This window comes from Podarcis pityusensis (assembly GCF_964106645.2).
Source record: "Podarcis pityusensis genome assembly, chromosome: 13".
NCBI lineage: Eukaryota > Metazoa > Chordata > Lepidosauria > Squamata > Lacertidae > Podarcis > Podarcis pityusensis.
The window spans coordinates 50,353,411-50,374,200 of record NC_138038.1 but is presented as its reverse complement, the minus strand read 5'-3'; the positions used below and the strand labels follow the sequence as shown (position 1 = coordinate 50,374,200).

Here is a 20,790-nt window from a genome sequence, read left to right as displayed (position 1 = left end):
TTGCACTTTGACGTGCTTTCGAGCTGCTAGGTTGGCAGGAGCTCTGTGGGTTAGCAAACCCATAAAGACGAAGGTTTGTGGGGAACGCTGAATTTCTGGGCCCCAGCGCACACCCTCCCAAGACCCTTTTACATAACCGTGATTTCTGTCCTCAACATGGTCTCCAATGGCCTGGGATTTCTCTCTCTCTTTTTTAAAAAAAGGAAAGGGAGGGAAACCAAATCAGATCTGGTAACTCATTTTTTGTTCTGTGTCATTCTCTGTAGCTCTTGCTGGTTTTGTTTCTCTAGCCTTGTCTCCCCCCAATGGATGATTTACTTGCCATTGTTTCAGTGGTGTGGCGTCACTGTCTGAAAATAGAAGGCACTTGGGAATGTGTGTGTGTATGTCTGTCTGTCAGGGAATTGCAGGTCCCTTTCCTCAACATGGAAATCGCCCGCCTTTCATTTTCATTGTTTCGAAAACGAGACTCAGTTGGTGCAAGCCAAGGTTCCTGAGCCCAGACCTGGGGAGAAAACCCGCCGAAAAGCCTTTGTTTCTATGGGTGCCAATCAAATCTGGAAAAGGCACCCAGAAAACATGGGTGTTTCAGGAATTTGAGGTGTTCTGCCTAAACTGAGCTGTTCTGATGTGGGCGGGGTGTATTCCATGGGAATTAGACAATTTCATTCTTCGTTTGAAAATCAGGGTCCTGTGGCCTGTAGGATTTTTGGCTCCCCAGAGCTGCTTCCTTGTGTCCTGTAAAAGCTTGATATGATGCTGTCCAGGTCTCCCTTTCCAGGGATTAAATATAGAGTCCTTGCTCTTAATCCACTTCTAATTATAGCCTGTTATCTTAAACCCACCAGAGTTTTTGTAGTGCAGACCCCGCCCCAATGCCCAGGAGATCCTCTTTTTTCTGGCAGGGGCCGGGTGCTGTTTTCTTGCTTTAAAAAGGGTAGTCTTTTTTGGGGGGGGGGGTTTGCATTGCAGTTACCGTCTTTATTTTAGATTGTTCAGTTTTTGTGGCATTTAAACAAAACCGCTGATGGGGAAGGTAGGTTTGTGCTGGGCACTTGGGGAGCTATGGGTGGGGTTATATAGGGGTTTATATTTATTTATTCATATATTGTTTACATATATTTACTTATAGCAAAGTGTAATAACAGAGGCCAAATAAAACTAGAAAGAGATAGCTGGAACTAAACACAGAGGAACAAATTTCCATAATGAAACAGGACATAATAAATTAACATCACAAGGTTGCAAGTAACACAGATGGGTTTTCATTATCCTCTACCTTGTGACTTGAGTGCGTTATAAAAAGACTCAGATTTCTCGATAGAGACTTTGTCTTGTTGCCTGCCCTCTCGGTTTCTCTCACCGTATATGTAAGCATAACCATGTGCAGTAGTACCTTGGTTCTCAAATTTAATCCATTCTGGAAGTGCGTTCCAAAACCAAGGCACACTTTCCCATAGAAAGTAATGCAAAATGGATTAATCTGTTCCAGACCTTTTTAAAAAAAACCCTAAAACAGCAATTTAACATGAATTTTATTATCTAACAAGACCATTGATCCATAAAATGAAAGCAATAATCAATGTACTGTCATATAAAATAAATAAGACAGTTTTGTAGATGATAATTTTTTAAAAAATAAATAACTTTCTTACCTGCACTGATGATAGTCATTGTTTGGATGGGGGGCTTTTTTCTATTTCCACAGTCACACAATCAATCTATCAATCAGTAGCCGTACTGGGTTCCACACAGACACAAAAAATTAACCAAAAAAGCTTCAAAAACAAAAATGCAAAATAAATAGCAAAAACAAAAGCGCCAAACTTAATCCGATCTGGAAGGCCATTTGACTTCTAAAATGTTAGAAAACCAAGGCACAGCTTCTGATTGGTGCAGGCGCCCCGGAAACAATAGCCAACAGCTGCATTGGACGTCCAGCTTCTGAAAAAACATTAAAAAACCAGAATACTTACCTTCCGGGTTTTTGGTGTTTGAGAACCAAGGTACAGTGGTGCCCCGCAAGACTAATGCCTCGCAAGACGGAAAACCCGCTAGACGAAGGGGTTTTCCGTTTTCAATGCGCTTCGCAGGACGAATTTCCTTATGGGCTTGCTTCGCAAGACGAAAATGTCTTGCGAGTCTTGAGATTTTTTTTCCGCTTTCCCCCCCCTTTTTCTAAGCCGCTAAGCCTTTAATAGCCTTTTAGCAGCTAAGCCGCTAAGCCGCTAAGCCTTTAATAGCCGCTAAACCGCTAATAGCGCTAATCCGCTAAGCCGCTAATAGGGTTGCTTCGCAAGACGGAAAAACCGCTAGACGAAGACACTCGCGGAATGGATTAATTTCGTCTTGCAAGGCACCACTGTACCATTGTATACTACTAGTTATCCATTTTCTCAGGGAGGGTGTTCTGTCTCCCCTGACCGCACCCATTTTGACAAATTATCATTCTGGCAGAAGTTAAGAGGTGTTGTGTTAATTCCCTGCCCTCTGTTTGTACAGTGTCTTTGACGCAAGCCAATGATGTGGGTGTTTATTTTAGTTTATTCCATTTGCATCTCACCCTTTCCTCACTCTGGAACTCAAGGTGTGTCTCCCATTTGGTCAGGTGCTTCAGCCAGGTGCCTGTGCCTGCGTGATGTCAGGACTTGCAAGCCCTGGGGCCGATTTTCAAAAACCTCTGTAGCCACGGACAACCAAATTCCGTACCAAGAGAAACGGAATCCCGAAGCTGCTCAAAGTGGCCATTATGGATACGGCTGGGCGTATTTGTTGGAAAAGATCGTCATGAATCTCCCCCTGAAGATAGAGAGATAAAGCCCTTTTGAACAATAGAGGGGTGAGGGTAATTCCTGTACAGTGGTACCTTGTTTTAAGAACAGCTTAGTTTATGAACAACCTGGATTAAGAACGCTGCAAACCCGCAAGTAGGTGTTTCGGTTTGTGAACTTTGCTTTGGAATAAGAACATGTTCCGCTTCTTGTTGAGCGTGTTCCATTTGTAAAGAGAGTCCTCCGCTGCTATGGGAAAGCATGCCTTGGTTTAAGAACGCTTTGGTTTAAGAACGGGCTTCCGGAACAGATTAAGTTCGTAAACCAAGGTACCGCTGTATATATCAAGTTGCCTGTAGCAAGTATGAGTTTTTAATAATAATAATAAATTTATTTATTTATACCTCGCCCATCTGGCTGAGTTTCCCCAGCCACTCTGGGCGGCTCCCAATCAAGTGTTAAAAACAATACAGCACAACAAGCTTTTTTGTTTGTTTGGTTTTTAGTTTTTTCTGGGCCATCAATGTAATGACAACTGACGTAACACAATTATGTAGGAAGACGGGTTCCTAAATGTTTTGATGGCTGCTAGTTCTTTATGTCATCACTTTTGGGAACTTAAATGCAAGGCTGGTGGCATTGTTAATTTGTTTTGTTCTTTTTGCTTGTGGGGAACTGAGAATGGATGATGCAATGAAGGTTAACAGAAACTTGTATCTATAAAAATCAATATATAATATGGATTACAGTATAAACAGCAGAGTCTAAAAGCAGCACTCGGATTAAAATTAAAAACAGAAAAGCAAGTTGCAAATATTATGATTTCAGTGTCTGCATCTGCAAAAGGATGCTCTCAGTTTCTGTCTACAAGACAGATGCGTATCCGCCAGGAGGATATCCCAGGGCTGTAGAGCCATCACGAAGAAGGCCATGCTTCTTAAATATTTGTTCACCCACAATGGTTGTTTGGTAGAATGCTTTCTTTTGTTTTTAGAGGTTGACTGTCTGGTTTTGGACCCAGAACTACCTTTGAGGAGGCTTTTCCATGTGAGGGTGAAATACCTCTTTGCTCATAACCTGTGATCGGCATTTGTTGTTGTTGTTTAGTCGTTTAGTCGTGTCCGACTCTTTGTGACCCCATGGACCAGAGCACGCCAGGCACTTCTGTCTTCCACTGTCTCCCGCAGTTTGGTCAGACTCATGTTTGTAGCTTCGAGAACACTGTCCCACCATCTCGTCCTCTGTCGTCCCCTTCTCCTTGTGCCATCCATCTTTCCCAACATCAGGGTCTTTTCAGGGTCTTCTCTTCTCATGAGGAGGCCAAAGTCTTGGAGCCTCAGCTTCAGGATCTGTCCTTCCAGGGAGCACTCAGGGCTGATTTCCTTAAGAATGGATACGTTTGATCTTCTTGCAGTCCATGGGACTCTCAAGAGTCTCCTCCAGCACCATAATTCAAAAGCATCCATTCTTTGGCGATCAGCCTTCTTTATGGTCCAGCTCTCACTTCCATACATCACTACTGGGAAAACCATGGCTTTAATTATATGGACCTTTGTCCGCAAGGTGATGTCTCTGCTTTTTAAGATGCTGTCTAGGTTTGCCATCACCTTTCTCCCAAGGAGCAGGTGTCTTTTAATTTCGTGACTGCTGTCACCATCTGCAGTGATCATGGAGCCCAAAAAAGTAAAATCTCTCACTGCCTCCATTTCTTCCCCTTCTATTTGCCAGGAGGTGATGGGACCAGTGGCCATGATCTTCGTTTTTTTGATGTTGAGCTTCAGACCATATTTTGCACTCTCCTTTCTCACCCTCATTAAAAGGTTCTTTAATTCCTCCTCACTTTCTGCCATCGGCATTTAATGGATGTTTATTACCTGATCTACATATGGCATTTTCGGGAGCGCCCCCTCTCAAAAAAGGCATCACAAAACCTCAAGGCTTTCCACCCCCCCAAGCCTAATTGTGGCATGGTGTTACAGGGAGTGCTAACCCTCCTTCACTGTGACACCCCCTTCTAAAATATCCCCATGTGTTGCAGTTCAGGTGGCAAGCCCAATTATGGCTGTGTGAGGCAGGATTTGTGGTGGGCCAAATGTGAAGGCTGAATCTGACCTTTAGGCCAGTGGGTTCCAGGCCAGTCCTTCATTGCACGTCTTTCTTTTACACAGTGGTACCTTAGTTCTCACACTTAATCCGTTCCGGAAGTCCGTTCCAAAATCAAAGCGTTCCAAAACCAAGGCGCGCTTTCCCATAGAAAGTAATGCCAAATGGATTAATCTGTTCCAAATTTTTAAAAACAACCCCATAAACAGGAATTTAACATGAATTTTACTATCTAACGAGACCATTGATCCATAAAATGAAAGCAATAAACAATGTACTGCAGTCACACAATCAGTAGCTGAACTGGGTCCTACACAGTCACAAAAACAAATCAAAAAGCCACTAAAAGGCAAAATAAATAGCAAAAACAGACAGACCTCAGCGTAACACTCAAATCGGAAGCGTAACACTCAAAATGGAGCACAATCGACTTCCAAAAAAAGTTTGCAACTGGAACACTTACTTCCGGGTTTGGGTTCCAAGTTGTTTGAGTTCTAAGGCGTTTGAGAACCAAAGTACCACTGTATATATTTTTGGCTTGAATCTGTTAATTACATTTCACAGTTCTTTGAGGACAGTTGCCTTGCTGTGTACTCTGTGCTTTGTTTTTATGGTGTAAGCTGTCCTTACTAAGACAGCTGGGAACTATAACTTTTTAATGTGAGATGAAGTCGGGGCGGGCAGATGATGATGATGATAACCACCGTTTTTGCTTTCTCTCTTGCCTGCAGGTCGGCTCCCGCTGCCGCCGCGCCCCCCGCTGCCGGAGGAGAGGGGGGTGGCCCTCCTCCCCCACCCCCCAACCTCACCAGCAACAGAAGGCTGCAGCAAACTCAAGCTCAAGTCGATGAGGTCAGTCGCGTGGGCAAGGATGAGTGTGGGGCTGGGCACTTTGGGGGAGGGAGAGTAGCCTCTTTCTCCTTGCCACCTCTGTTGGATTGGGGAGGGAGGGGGGGTTGCAAGGTGACTGTTCTCGTATAATTGCTTAGGGTGGGAGGAGAGCATGGAATAAAAGTCCTACCTACACACAGCACAAACACACAGGCTGTGTAGCTCAGTGATAAAGCCTTTGCTATGCACAGAGAAAGGGACGTGGGTGGCGCTGTGGGTTAAACCACAGAGCCTAGGACTTGCCAGTCAGAAGGTCGGCGGTTTGAATCCCCGTGACGGGGCGAGCTCCCGTTGCTCGGTCCTTGCTTCTGCCAACCTAGCAGTTTGAAAGCACGCCAGTACAAGTAGATAAATAGGTACCGCTGCAGTGGGAAGGTAAACGGCGTTTCCGTGCGCTGCTCTGGTTTCGCCAGAAGCGGCTTAGTCATGCTGGCCCCGTGACCCAGAAGCTATACGCCGGATCCCTCAACCAATAAAGCGAGATGAGGACCGCAACCTCAGAGTCGGCCACGACTGGAGCTAATGGTCAGGGGTCCCTTTACCTTTTTATGCACAGAGAAACCCTCCAGTTCAGCCTCAGTAGGACGGGGAGAGATTTCTGCCCCAAACCCCAGAAAACCACTGGTAGTCATTGTAGACCCCTTTTTTCTTTGGGCCACACTTTCAGAATAAAAAAATGGCCACACCCATTTTTTAATTGATAAGAAAATACTACCACTGCTGCAGCTACTAATACTCATTTTATGACTTCTATCCCATCCATCTGCCTTGGTTTCCCCAGTCACTCTGGGTGGCTTCCAGCAGTGAAACACTAGACATTGAAAGGATACAGGACTGCTTTCAGATGCCATTGGAAAGCCAGATAGTTGTTTATCTCCTTGACATCTGGTGGGAGGGCATTCCACAGGGCGGGTGCCACCACCGAGAAGGCCCTCTGCTTGGTTCCCTGTAGCTTTACTTCTCGCAGTGAGGGAACCACCAGAAAACCTTTGGAGCTGGACCTCAGTGTCCAGGCTGAACAATGCGGGTGGAGAGTATACTGGACCAAGGCCGTTTAGGGCTTTAAAGGTCAGCAGCAACACTTTGAATTGTGCCCGGAAACTTGCACAGAAAATACATTGGAAAACAAAAAAGAAACAATTCCCAGCAGTGCTTGATTTATAACATAGAATGCAACTACTTTGTGATATGATCAAGGGACAAGTATAAAGCAATGCAGCCACCGCCTGAACCCGTAACACCCCAGGTCATGCGTAGACAAACTAGGGGCCAGATCCGGCCCAATTGCCTTCTAAATCCGGCCTGCAGACGGTCCGGGTATCAGTGTGTTTTTACATGAGTAGAATGTGTCCTTTTATTTAAAATGTACCTCTGGGTTATTTGTGGGGCCTGCCTGATATCTTTACATGAGTAGAATGTGTGCTTTTATTTAAAATGCATCTCTGGGTTATTTGTGGGGCATAGGAATTCGTTCATCCCCCCCCCCCAAAAAAAAAATAGTCTGGCCCCCCACAAGGTCTGAGGGACAGTGGACCGACCCCCTGCTGTCAAAGTTTGCTGACGCCTGCGCCTAGGTTAATCACTGAGGTCATCCGAATGGGCTGCTGTTAAGATGTTCCCCATATTTCAGAGGCCTAGTCAGCCTTAACAAGAATTTGGGGAGTTAGTGCCAGTGGTCTTATGCTGTGCAACACACTCCTGGCAGAGATTCAGCAGGCATGCTCGGTTTTTGTTTGTTTATTAACTAAAATTTATATACCGCTTTATTTTATTTTATTTTAATCGCTTAAAGTCATTTCAACCTCAAAGTGGTTAAACAAAACTAAAGCAACTTTTGGCTTTCTCTTGAATGACTTGTTCATGTTGAGAGGCGCTGTGGTGTACTGGTTTGCGTGTTGGACCTTGGAGACCCGGATTCGAATCCCAACTTGGTCATGGGACTTACTGGGTGACCTTGGGGGCAGTCCTAGTCTCTCGGCCTAACCCTACCTCACAGGGTTGCTGTGGCGATTGAGGAGGGGGAGAACCATGTACGCCACCAAAAAAAAGGGTGGGACATAATTCAGTCGATAAACAATAACTAAATAACGCTGACAGGCCTTTGCAGTACTTAACTTTTTATTTTGATCAGCCATTCTCCTTAACGATTATCTGCATTTTTGTTTTTTTAATTGCATCTTACCGTTTTAGCAATATACGCCATCATGCTATTTAACGGTGTGGTGGTGCAGAAATATTTCTGTAAATAAAATACAACCCTATGTTGCAAATTTTGGCTGTGTTCATCAGCCAGGCCTTATTAGCAGCCGCCAGAAGTCTCCTCTCTCACCCCCCTCTGGAAACTTGTGAGAGTAGGTGTCTCACTTTTCATGCGCTTTAGAGATATCATTCGCGCCTGTTGAGAATATTTAAAATACTTCCACCCTGGCTTTCTCAATACTTGTACTCAAGGCTGCTTACAACAGGAGAGTATGAAACAGTCATGAGACTTAAGACTGAGATCAGCAGTTGCCTCAGCCAGCAGCAGAATTCTGCAAAAAGTCATGGTGTCACTTATGCAAAAGCCCAGGGGAATAATTCCGTTTATCCAAAGTAATTTTCACCCCACTCTGAAGCGGAAAAGGCTCCCAAGGCAGCTTATAAAGTTCAGTAAAAGTGCAGCTGCTTCTCTACCCTCAGAAAGGAAATGTGATGGGGAGGGAAGAGGAAAAAAGCAGTTTCTTACAAGCAGGGGTCAGGAACCTGCAACTCTCCAGATGATGCTGGTTTGGTTGGCAACTCCTCTCCTCCCTGCCCTTGTTGATGGGAGTCGGAGTCTGACAAATGTAGGGTTTTAGATTCATGTAACATTTCCTTACAGGACGCGGGTGGCGCTGTGGGTTAAACCACAGAGCCTAGGACTTGCCGATAAGAAGGTCGGCGGTTCGAATCCCCACGATGGGGTGAGCTCCCGTTGCTCGGTCCCTGCTCCTGCCAACCTAGCAGTTCAAAAGCACATCAAAGTGCAAGTAGATAAATAGGTACCACTCCAGCGGGAAGGTAAACGGCGTTTCCGTGCGCTGCTCTGGTTCGCCAGAAGCGGCTTAGTCGTGCTGGCCACATGACCCGGAAGCTGTACGCCGGCTCCCTCGGCCAATAAAGCGAGATGAGCACTGCAACCCCAGTGTCGGCCACGACTGGACCTAATGGTCAGGGGTCCCTTTACCTTTACTAACATTTCCTTGCAGTGGTGAGCTGGGAAAGGGAAGACTTCAGATAGCCCGAAGGCATGGCTGCCACAAGGTGAGAGTTGAGGGGGAATCCAGAGACAGCCCACGGGTTTGTCTTGCATCTGTTTTCTCTCTCCCTCTCTCGGCTTTTCAGCCCATGTGCTTGTGTGAGAGATCTTGGGGTGGGGCAGATTGGACTGGCCCATTCTCTGTCCCCCTGCAGAGTTCCCTGTGGTCGACAGAAGCTTGCGGGCCTCTTGTCTTTACAGCGGTCTCCAGGAGGAAGTGTGAAGCTGTACTGGCAGCTGTGTGGCGTAATCAGTGCCGGATTTACGTATAAGCTAAACAAGCTACAGCTTAGGGACCCCCCCCCCCAATTTTTTTTTTTTTTTTTTTTTATAAACCATATAGCATATATAGGTGAAGCGTCTCCACCTCCATCGTTCTGCCCGGACACTGAGGCCCAGCGCTGAGTGCCTTCTGGTGGTTCCCTCCCTGTGAGAAGCCAAGTTACAGGGAACCAGGCAGAGGGCCTTTTCGGTGGTGGCTTCCGCCCTGTGGAACGCCCTCCCACCAGATGTCAAAGAGAAAAAACTACCAAACTTTTAGAAGACATCTGAAGGCAGCCCTGTTTAGGGAAGCTTATAATGTTTAATAGGTTATTGTATTTTAGTGTTCTGTTGGAAGCCACCCAGAGTGGCTGGGGAAACCCAGCCAGATGGGCGGGGTATAAATAATAAATTATTATTATTATTATTATTATTATTATTATTATTATTATTCAACACAAAAAACAGCAACAATTTGTTGTTGACGAAGGACATCTGGACATATAAAGGGCCCCATTACCTTCAGTAGCTTAGGGCCTCATCAAACCTAAATCCGGCCCTGGGCGTAATGGTTCAGAGTGCGACCTGGGAGAGAGCAGGGTTTGCACTCCCAGTTGGCCGTGAAATGGCCTCACCCAGGGAGAGGGGACCGTGGGCCAATCACAACATCGCAGGGTCGTTGTGAGGAGGAGCACTATGTGCTGAACCTTGCACATCTTGGAGGGGAAAGCGACATATAAATCAGAATAAATGAATAATAATAATAATAATAATAGCTGCCCTTTCTCCTTCTTCTCTTCCTTTTCCTGCTGCAGGTCGTGGACATCATGCGAGTGAATGTGGACAAGGTTCTCGAGAGGGATCAGAAGCTCTCGGAGCTGGACGACCGTGCAGACGCTCTGCAGGCGGGGGCCTCCCAGTTCGAAACCAGTGCAGCCAAGCTCAAGCGCAAGTACTGGTGGAAGAATCTAAAGGTAACCTGAAAAGAGCAGCAGGCACATGGGGCGCCCTTTGAATGCTAAAAGCCCTTCCTTGCTGAAACGGCCGTGCAGGTCTTAACTGGGAATGAGAAGGCTCAGCGTTGCCCAGCCCCCAAGAATCCATGTTTCAGTCTTCGGACTTGTAAAACTTAAGAGTAAAGCGCTGGCCCTCTGAGCACCGTATTTTTCGCTCTATAAGACGCACTTTTCCCCTCTTAAAAGGGAAATGTGTGTACGTCTTATGGAGCGAATGCAGGCTGCGCAGCTATCCCAGAAGCCAGAACAGCAAGAGGGATTGCTGCTTTCACAGCGCAGCGATCCCTCTTGCTGTTCTGGCTTCTGGGATTCAGAACATTTTTCTCTCATTTTCCTCCTCCAAAAACTAGGTGCGTCTTGTGGTCTGGTGCGTCTTATAGAGTGAAAAATACGGTATATGTGCAGATTCCCCCTGGATGAATCTTCTAAACTGGAGAAAGGGAAGTGAGTGGTGCAGTGTGTCGCTTCTGAGTGGGCTAAGCTGCATGATCTGTCCCTGGAAGGGCTTCCTCCTGTTCACTCACTTCATTGATTCATTCGTCCGTTTTATTTGTATGCTGGTTTTCCGCAAAATAAAAAAAAAAAAATCGTGCTCAAAGAGGCCGACGACAAAGAAAACAGGCATTTGGAAAACCCAACAGTGCAAAAGCAATTTTCATGATAGATAACATAGCGCAGCAAGACGATAGAAATTACGGTAACGTACAATATACCGTATTTTTCGCTCTATAGGATGCACCAGACCATAGGAGGGGGAGAACAGGGGGGAAAAATTCTCCCCCTCTCTGCTCAGCGCCCCTTCAGCAAAGCGGCAGGAGAAATGGAGCCCCTTCCATTTCTGCTCCCGCTTCGCTGAAGGGGCGCTGCGCAGAAAGGGGAAACTGTGCAGCGCCTCTCCAGCGAAGCGTAGCCTGGAGAGCAAGAGGGATCGGTGTGCACCGACCCCTCTCGCTCTCCAGGCTTCAGGCGGCTATCCGCAAGCCTTCGGAGCGCAGCGGGAACTCCTGCTGCACTCCGAAGGCTTGCGGATAGCTGCCTGAAGCCCCCGGAGCACAGCCTTTGAAGCCTCTGCAGGGCAGCAGGGTGCCTTCACCCCACTGCCCTGCGGAGGCTTTGCACAGCCACCCCCAAGCTAGAACAGTGACACAGAGCGCTGCTCAGCGCTCCGTCTCCCTGTTCTGGCTTTGGGCTTAGCCGTGCAGCCTGCATTCGCTCTATAGGACGCACACACATTTCCCCATAATTTTTAGAGGGGGAAAGTGCGTCCTATAGAGCGAAAAGTACGGTATAAATACAGTATATATCAACATTTCAGTACTGTAAATACAAGAAGATCACATAAACAACAGCCATCATACAACAGCAAAAATAAGAAGGGAGCTTGACAGTTTTCCCATGGTCCTAGAAAACGCCCCCCCTCACAATATTGCTCTGGGTCCTTCTCCTGCAGCAACTTGCAAGGCCCCCACAGGCAGGGAGTGGGGTTCAGCTGCTCCTGCCCTTGCTTGTTCCCAGAGACCAGTTGCATCTCCTGGCACCTTTTCCCAGCTCATGCTCTCGCTTCCCCCTCCCTCTTCTCTCCCAATTGCAGATGATGATAATCCTGGGGGTGATATGCACCATTATCTTGATCGTTATCATCGGTGAGTTTCCCCTTCTCGTAGCGAAGGCCATATTTTTGGGGTGGGACGGGTTGTCTTGTCTTTACAGTCAGTTGGGCTCGTTCTAGGTCCAGGTCCCCACCTCTGGCGGACAGGATTGCACAGCCACAGGGGAAAAAGATTCTGTTTTCTTAAAAAGCATTGCTGCTTTTGAGAAAAGGCTCAGGGCTGCCAGTCTGTTCTCTACAGAAAAAGCTCTTCCACCAGAGCGAGGCTTGTGCCTGTTTCCCCCATGCCAGCACTCAGTGCTGGAGCAAGTAAAGCAGTCAGAAAAGAAAAGAGCATGTGCAGAGTGTAGAAGCAAGTGCAGAAGTTTTGCTGAGGGAGTTCGCTTTTCAGGCAGACTGCTGACTCCAGTCATTTTCTTTAAGGCAACACTTTGCCTGTCTTCGTGGCCCCTGAATTGTAAGGGCGTCTCATTTGCCGCCACGTGGGTGGCTCATAAATCTGGACGCGACGGTGTTAATAATAATAATAATTTATTATTTATACCCCGCCCATGTGGCTAGGTTTCCCCAGCCACTCTGGGCGGCTTCCAACATTAAAATCAATACAGCATCAAACATTAAAAGCTTCCCTAAACAGGGCCGCCTTCAGTTGTCTTTTGAAAGTAAAATAGTTACTTATTGCCTTGGCATCTGCTGGGGTCTCTAGAAGGGCTCTGGAGCGGTGTGGATATTGTTTAGGGCCTTTGGGCGTGAGGTCCGTATCCTGCTGGAAGGCTTCTCAGAGTAACTTGGTTGGCTGCTGCAGGAATCCCAAGAACCCGTCCGGTTGGGCCTTTGCTTTGATGCAGTAAGGCACCTCTTTAGCTAGTACGGTCAAGACAGTGACCTACCTTACAGGGTGGTTGTGAAAAGAGCTGCAAGAAGGAGTTGCATGTGGCACTCTCTTTGAAAGGGTTAAACAAATGTTGGCAGGGGATGGGGAGGCAAGGGGACTTGAATGGCAGTGGGAACTTGGCTGGCTGTTCTGGCTTCTTCCTCTAGTCAAGGACCACTTTTGGAAGGCGGTAACATCCATCCCTCTGTGTGTGTGTTCTGGGAGGTGGGTTACCTTAGCAACCGCATCCTGGCTGCATGGACCAGTCCTGCTGCACAGATTTATTATTATTTTTTGGGATAACAGCTGAGTTGGAGTGATATAGTTTGGGGGCGGCCAAATCTCTTGAGGTTATTAATGGTTCCCCCCCCCCATACCCTCTCCCCTTCCTCCTTTTGCAGTTTACTTCAGCACTTAATGGAATTTATGGAGCCATTTCTCATCCAGGAGCAACGGCCGGGAGCAGCGTGAGGGGCAAAGCATCCCCCCTCCTCTAGATCTCAGCCATATCTTCCAGCCGCCCCCCCCGCCTCCCCTCCCTCCATACGCCCCTTACACCCTCCCAACCCCCTCCTCCCCTCCGGTGTGTGTGTGTGGGTGTGCATTGCGTGTGGGTGTCTTGTAAATAGCCTGATTTGTTATTTATACATATATATATATATATAATATAATATATTTTGTCTGTTTGTAGATTTATTACTAGACTTTCCATGTGTCATGGAATCTTTCCCCCCTTCCTCTTCTCCTGCCAACCCCCCGACTTCTCTCTTTCTCTCTCTCTCTGACAGTGTTTTTTCAGTGTCTTGGTTTTTAACTAAAATCTTCAAGGACCAATAACTCCCCGTGATCCTTAACCCTTCTCCCGACTTAGCTGGGCTCAGAAAATCCTAAGGCACTCTGCCCACCGCACTTCCTCCCCATGCAAAAAATAAAATATGTCATCCGGATACTAATGTTGGAACAGTCTTGGGTTGTGGATTTTCCCGCCCAGCCTGCAATCTTTTACAGCCCAAGACCCTTTGCCTCTTGCAAACCGCTGTAACATTGGACTAGATTGCGGTGTATTAGGGTGTCGGGAATTTCTTTGCCTGCTCTCTCTTTTGATCCCAGCCCCTTCTGCGGCGGGGAAGAACCTCTACCCTTCGTGATCTTCTGTAACATTCCTGGAGTTGTGCTGTGTGCTGTGTCTTCGAAGTAACCAACACTATACCTTATAATTCCCGCGCCCCCCCCCCTCTGGTGCAGGGAACAGCTCTGTTTTGGGAATCTTGCAACAGTCCTCTCCTCGCCTCCTCCCGCCACTTACGGGAGAGGCGGACGATTTTCCTGCCATAGATGTCCTAAATGAAAACTGCCTCTCTCTTTTTTTGATAATAATAATAATAAAAATACGAGTATACAAGGTAATATAACGTGTACATTCCAGACCTGCCCGGTAAAGGAGCCGAGGTTATCTAAACAGGGGAAGCAGGATAAGCTGCCCACACCCCAAAATATGACTCCCCAGTCCTCCTCTTCTTGCAATCACTGCCTATTTGCCGGGAATTGGGGTATTTTCATTCGTGTCTGGGTAACAAGCAAGCTAGGGTTCTGCCTTTGGTTCCTTTCAGAAGTGTGTTTATGTGTTGTGTTGAAAGCACAGATAACTAGCAGATTTGACGTCAAGTGATACGGGGATTGCGGGGAGTGTTGCTGTTTAATAATCCTCGGAGCAAGAAAATACCTTTTCCCCCCATGCTTGGGAAATTCTATTTGGGCCAGTTTTGCGCTATAGCAAAATAGTTTTTCTGTGTCTACTCTCTCAACTTCTGAATGGAACTACTAGCAAGGGAGGGGTGTGTGTTGTGTGTGTATATTTGTGTGTGTGTGTGTGTGTGTGGATGGAGAGACTTGAGTAGGGAGGAGGCTGGCTTGAATACAGGCTGTTTTTTGTGGGGGGTGGGGAGGGAAACGCCTCCTCTCTGCCCCCACTTCCCCATCCTCACCCAAGATCAGCCAGTTTCGCTTTGCAAATGTCGTAATTGTGATATTGTGACGAGTGAACTCCCCCAACCCCCCCCCCCTGAATTCCTGTTTAGCACAAACTGCCATATTTCTTGGCCTGTTTATAATGTCGGCGATGTGTGACTCTCTCTTTTTTTTATTTATTTTTGGTACATCTTCCCCCTCCCCTCTCCTCTTCCCCCCTCCTCTTTCTCCCAAGTAGAGTGGGGGGGGGGCAAATGTTTAAAAAGATTATCCCTTATCCACTTCTGTGTTCCGGATCGCTCTCTTGAGGCCAAGGAATTTCAAGAGGGAACTAAGAGAGGAGCCGGCGTTTCGCGGAATCACCATCGCGGCTTGGCGAGTCGGGTGCCCCCTGCCAGTTCGGAGGGAAAACTTGGCAAGGGGCACCTTGCTAGCGAGATGTTGGGCCAGAACTTGCACCATGTGTGTGGGGAGGGGGCTTAGAAGCCTGATTAACATCCTAGCTCCCGACAACGGAGGGAAACGAAGGGAGCTAGGAGGTTAGATGACTGGCGCCTTCTCCCCTGTTGCTGGCAATTCTCTTAGGGGGATGCTTATTGTGAACTGCTGGGGAAGAGGGAGAGCCCACGGTGGTGGGGAGGGAGGCGCTATCACTTGGAAGGGGGAAGCTTTTGAGGTTGCTCTTTGAACAACAGACAGCAGCGGAGGTCCTGGACACATCTGTCTTCCATATATACTGTGGAAAAGGGTGTGTTTCTTTAGGGTATGATTTGCAGCCTGGGTGGGGATGGAGAGAGAAGGGGCTGCAATTCTCCAGCTGGACAGCAGGTGTCACTGCTGCTCTCCAGCTCCCTGGATGCAGCCCTCTTAGTTGGAGAAAACTTCTGGCGGGGAAAGGGGACGATTTAAAGGTAGAAAGGGGTATTTTAAGGGGTAGGGTAGATCAGGGCACAAGGGGGGTGAGGAAAGGTCCTTTGCTTTGCTGCCCACTCCCCCTCCTCTTCCCTCTTCCTCAGCAGGCCTGGGTTATACGGGAAAGGGGTTGGACTCGTTACAGACATGACCGGGAATGACTATGCTGTGAAAAATACCTGAAATTTGGAAGGGGAAAAAAATAGTACAATAAATGTCCTGTGGAGAACGCCCAATTATTATTCTTTGTCTTGCTTGTCTTGTCTTGAAAAAGGGCTAGCCTCTGCACTCGCTGGGGCAGGGGAAGGAATCTCATAACTTGGCTGGAAGAAAATCAGTAATAAAATCAGTATGGCACCCGACCATAACACGCACAGCCCTTCACTTCATCAAATCAAATCAAATCCCGCCCTCTTTGAAAAAAAGTTTGGACACCACTGCTTTACAGTTACGAGGCAGAAGGGGGAGACTTGGATCCCATGTGGGGGGCATTTCGAATCAAGATTACAGCTCTAAGCATTCTAAACCACTAGTTTAGTTTAGTTCGAAGATCTTTGGTCCAATTTGGTTTGACAGTTCCTGCGGCAGAGCAGATTTTGACCTATGCATTCTTCCCTGTTACCTTACCGCAAAGGGTTGGATAAATAAACTAATAATTGCTGGTGCGCAATAGCTTCGTGACGATAGTAATTGGTGATAACACAATAATCCTTGATTGTGGAATTAATTAACACCTTGTGTTGGGCAGGAAACCACTGTCTGTATTCAGGCCATGGTGTGTAAGAGGCAACAGGGAGAAGAAAAATAAATTGGAGACGGGGGGGGGGGGTTAATATCGGTCTCCTTGGTGCATGGATGTGGGCCTTTGTCTCTTTTTACGACGTGGGTGTGAGCTGCAAAAAAGTGTCGCTGAGGCATCTTCCGAACTGCTTTTGCAGCTGGTGTGGGAGGATGAGGACATCTAGGCCCCGGAGCTCAGCTATTAATACATTCCAGTCTGACGGGAACAAAATGTCCTCACCTCCTGACCCATCTTTCTGTGCTGTGATTCGCCCGGGCAGGGAGAAGTTGCCAACTGCAGTTGTAAGCCGGTCCCTAAACCGGCTGGATATGTGGCATGTTATCTGCCAAGGTGAGCAAAAACGGCTAGGTGCCAGGCCGTGGGGCCAGGGAGGAGTTCAACGTGCTTTTTGAAGGAGCCAAGGGACTGGTTGGATAAGGAACTGAACCGCAGGGAAGTGGTATCATCCAGACAGAGCATTAGGGCAGGTGTCTAGATCTGGAGGGGACGCAGGTGGCGCTGTGGGTTAAACCACAGAGCCTAGGACTTGCCAATCAGAAGGTTGGCGGTTCGAATCCCCGCGGCGGGGTGAGCTCCCATTGCTCTGTCCCTGCTCCTGCCAACCTAGCAGTTTGAAAGCATGTCAAAGTGCAAGTAGATAAATAGGTACCGCTCCGACGGGAAGGTAAATGGCATTTCCGTGCGCTGCTCTGGTTCGCCAGAAGCGGCTTAGTCATGCTGGCCACATGACCTGGAAGCTGTACGCCGGCTCCCTCGGCCGGTAAAGCGAGATGAGCCCCGCAACCCCAGAATCGGCCACGACTGGACCTAATGGTCAGGGATCCCTTTACCTAGATCTGGAGAATGTGCAAGAGGGCCTCCAAATGCAACAGGACTGGATTTCGAAATAAACGAAACAATGCCCTATTACCTTCTAAAGCAGGTACTCCCAATCTCGGACTGCCAGATGTTTTGGGACTACAACTCCCATCATCCCTAGCTAACAGGACCAGTGGTCAGGGATGATGGGAATTGTAGTTCCAAAACATCTGGAGGGTTGAGTTTGGGGGTGCCTGTTCTAAGGGACCACAGGCTGGCATCTAAAATTACCCAACAGCACATCTGGAGGAAGAACCCATAGTTTAAAACAAAAAAGATCATTTGGGACTTGGTGCTGTCTTCCCCACTCGCAACTGGATTTAATCTCCAATATCAGCCATTATTTCAGGGTCTTTGGAACATTGTTAGAATTGTTCAAATGCCACTGCACAGCTATAAGGGTTAGGAACTTCTGTTACACTTAAACATGGAAAATGGGAGAGTTGCACACGTCTCCAGGCTTGGCAAACGTTTGTTCGGGTACACATGCATGTCACTCCTGTGTATATTCTCAAGCAAACCTAACGTGATGCACCACCAGCGTACTGAACTCTGAGTTTATGATTTAATGAAGAAATGGGGTGGGGGGGGATAGATTTTAATTAATTAATTAATTTAATTAAATTAAGCCTTCACTTTGACACCTTAAGAAAAATTGTGCAGTGACATTTCTGGAAATGAAAGATGTGTTCCGCTCCACGTTTGTCCTGGGCTGCACATTTAGGATTGCTATCCACCTCTCTTACCACAGATGTTTCACAGATGTATGTCAGACAAGCTGTGGATGCTTCGAAGAGAGAGTTTATTGTGGAATCATGCAGACTTCTTTCTAAGTGTCTGCACTTTGGGCATCAAAATGCAAGCCTTTCCCCCCATTTAATCCAGTAAATTTAAATTTAATTTAAATAAATTTAAATTTAATTTAAATAAATTTAAATTTAATTTAAATAAATTTAAATTAAATAAATGTAAGTAAATTTAAATATATTTAAACCTAGTAAATTATAACCAAAACCTGTTGCCAATGGCTGGTTTACAATCTCTAAGTGACCTTGCAAATCAAGCCCCGAAATGGAAGCATCGCCTAGCCCAGGGGTCAGCAAACTTTTTCAGCAGGGGGCTGGTCCACTGTCCCTCAGACCTTGTGGGGGGCCGGACTATATGTTGCCATGATTATGACCTGCATTTTTGGCAAAAGCCCTTACTAGGACCAACCCCAACGTTGCCCAAATGTGATTTTTTTGGGGTGGGGGGTGTTCCCTCATACACCCACGCTGCTTCCTTTTTTGTTTTATGCGTTGACAGTTATTATTTCTCTCGTAAGGAGGGGTGGGGGGCTGAGGTGAGCGCGCCATTCCCGTCAGCCCTGGAAAGTGTGGGCGCATGTGTGGGTGAAGGGAAAAGCCGTTGGTCATGCTCAAGCTCAAGCAAAAACGTTTCCCCCCCCCGCGTGAGGGAAGATGAGGCGGAGATGGCAGCTATTTACCTTTCCATGGCTCACACCATGTAGCTAACAAACATTCTCCCTAGCAGAGCGCATACCTGCTTTGGGGTGTATTATGTACTGAAGTTCTCACCCTGGGCCAACAGGGGGATACTGTAGATAGTTCAGGTCCACATATGCAAATAAAGGATCTAAAGTGACGTTCAGTGATTGGATAGTTACAAAAAGTTGTTACTGTTACGTTGTACTGGAGCTCTATATAAGAAGGCTGGCTGAACCCTTCAGTTCAGTTCTGTTCTGGCCTCTGAATAAACAAGAACTATTTGAAGAATCGCTGTGTCGTCTGATATGTTCACCCACAACTTAACAGAGTGCAGCCGCCCAGGCGCTCCCCGCTTCCTATGGCGGGGAGCACAGACACCAGCAGGCGTCCCTGCCACCACAGCTGCCCTTCCTGAGGTCAGTTGCCAGCAGCTCCATGGTGGAAATGCGAACTGTGTCTCCTTTCCCCTCTTCCCCACCTTGGAAGAAAGGATTGCTGCGTGCATGCGCAAGGGATGGAGAAGGGGCTTGTCTCAAGCAGCCACCCGCCTCACTTTTTACCCCCAAGCTAGGCTGAGTCGCAAAAACCATGGTGCACACACTATGCCGGCTGCCTGGATTCCCGGACCGTTCGCGGGCCGGATCTAGAAGGCAATTGGGCCTGATCCAGCCCACGGACCTTAGTTTTCTGACCCATGACCTAGCCACACATCTTCTGGAGCATCTTCTGAATTTCTGCTTGAAATGTAGCCGCTAGAAGCACAGGGATCTCAAAAACAGTGACAATCCTTCTCCACACAGCAGCTTTCTTCAGATGCAAACTCCTCTGAATGGGGCTAAATCCCAATTGTATGAAGACCCTTCAACCCGTCAGGCTTTCTAAGACCTGCCCTTTGCACAGGCTCCAGGGCAATGTGAAAATGGGTGCTGAGGTGCAGCTTGGAAGGAACGGAGCGTAATGTTTTTGCTGTGCATGTGGCTGCCAGAAACCTGCTGCTGCTGAACTCAGTGTAGCTCACTTCTGCATAAACCTGTATAGGATTGCACTGGAAGAGCTGGAATTAAGGCCCTGTCTGCAATATAATAATAATAATAATAATAATAATAATAAATTTTTATTTATATTCCGCCCTCCCCAGCCGAAGCCGGGCTCAGAGCGGCTAACAACAGTAAAATGACGCAACATTCTAAAATCATTTCATTATAAAATCAATTCAAATCAGATTAATGGCAACCATTGAGCTAGAGTTCTGTGGGGATTGCCAAAGGAGGGAGTCAGGCTGTGCCCTGGCCAAAGGCCTGGTGGAACAGCTCTGTCTTGCAGGCCCTGCAGAAAGATGTCAAGTCCCGCAGGGCTCTAGTCTCTTGGGACAGAGCGTTCCACCAGATCGGGGCCACGTCCGAAAAAGCCCTGGCTCTGGTTGAGGCCAGCCTAACCTCTCTGTGGCCCGGGACCTCCAAGATGTTTTTGTTTGAAGACCATAAGGTCCTCTGTGGGGCATACCAGGAGAGGCGGTCCCGTAGGTACGAGGGTCTTAGGCCGTATAGGGCTTTAAAGGTTAAAACCAGCACCTTAAACCTGATCCTGTATTCCACTGGGAGCCAGTGTGGCTGGTAAAGCACTGGGTGAATGTGGACTATATGGAATTGGCAGAAATGACTGGCAGAATCCGAGACCAGGGGGAAGAGTCGGTGGAAGACTGGAAGAAATTTAAAGACTATTTACAGAAATATTGTAAAATTAATGAATGATAGAATGATGTTGGATAGTAATTAAGCGGGTCCTAGCTGTAATGCTTTAAGAGAATATGAAAAAAAAGGGTTATAAATGGGTTAAAATCTAATGGTAAGGATTTGCTGAACCAATAAATCGAAGTGGAATACAAAAAAGGGAGGTACGAGGAGGTCCGGGAAACAAGATAAAGGAAAATAAGTAACTGAAAATATGTGGGTTTTTAACTG

At 47.2% G+C, this 20,790-nt stretch overlaps 1 protein-coding gene and 2 long non-coding RNA genes across 4 annotated transcripts in view; 1 reads left to right on the top strand and 2 right to left on the bottom strand.

Moving 5' to 3' along the window:
• The window catches only part of LOC308462432, a 223,256-nt gene extending 211,352 nt beyond the window's left edge, over positions 1-11,904 (bottom strand). Inside the window, exon 1 of the long non-coding RNA XR_013979157.1 lies at positions 10,520-11,904. This is a non-coding gene — a long non-coding RNA (uncharacterized lncRNA). The remainder of the gene's footprint in view (positions 1-10,519) is intronic.
• Positions 1-15,918, top strand: part of VAMP2 (vesicle associated membrane protein 2) — a 24,812-nt gene extending 8,894 nt beyond the window's left edge. The window contains exons 2-5 of one of the 2 annotated variants that reach the window (XM_080980079.1): positions 5,606-5,726; positions 10,119-10,277; positions 11,911-11,962; positions 13,204-15,918. In XM_080980079.1, coding sequence (XP_080836205.1) covers positions 5,606-5,726; positions 10,119-10,277; positions 11,911-11,962; positions 13,204-13,220 — 349 coding nt within the window. In that variant the 3' untranslated portion in view covers positions 13,221-15,918. Of the gene's footprint in view, positions 1-5,543; positions 5,727-10,118; positions 10,278-11,910; positions 11,963-13,203 lie in introns of those variants that run through there. The other variant, XM_080980078.1, reaches the window with a different exon arrangement.
• LOC308462421 overlaps positions 14,645-20,790 on the bottom strand; it is a 17,708-nt gene continuing 11,562 nt past the window's right edge. The window contains exon 2 of the long non-coding RNA XR_013979138.1: positions 14,645-19,901. This is a non-coding gene — a long non-coding RNA (uncharacterized lncRNA). The remainder of the gene's footprint in view (positions 19,902-20,790) is intronic.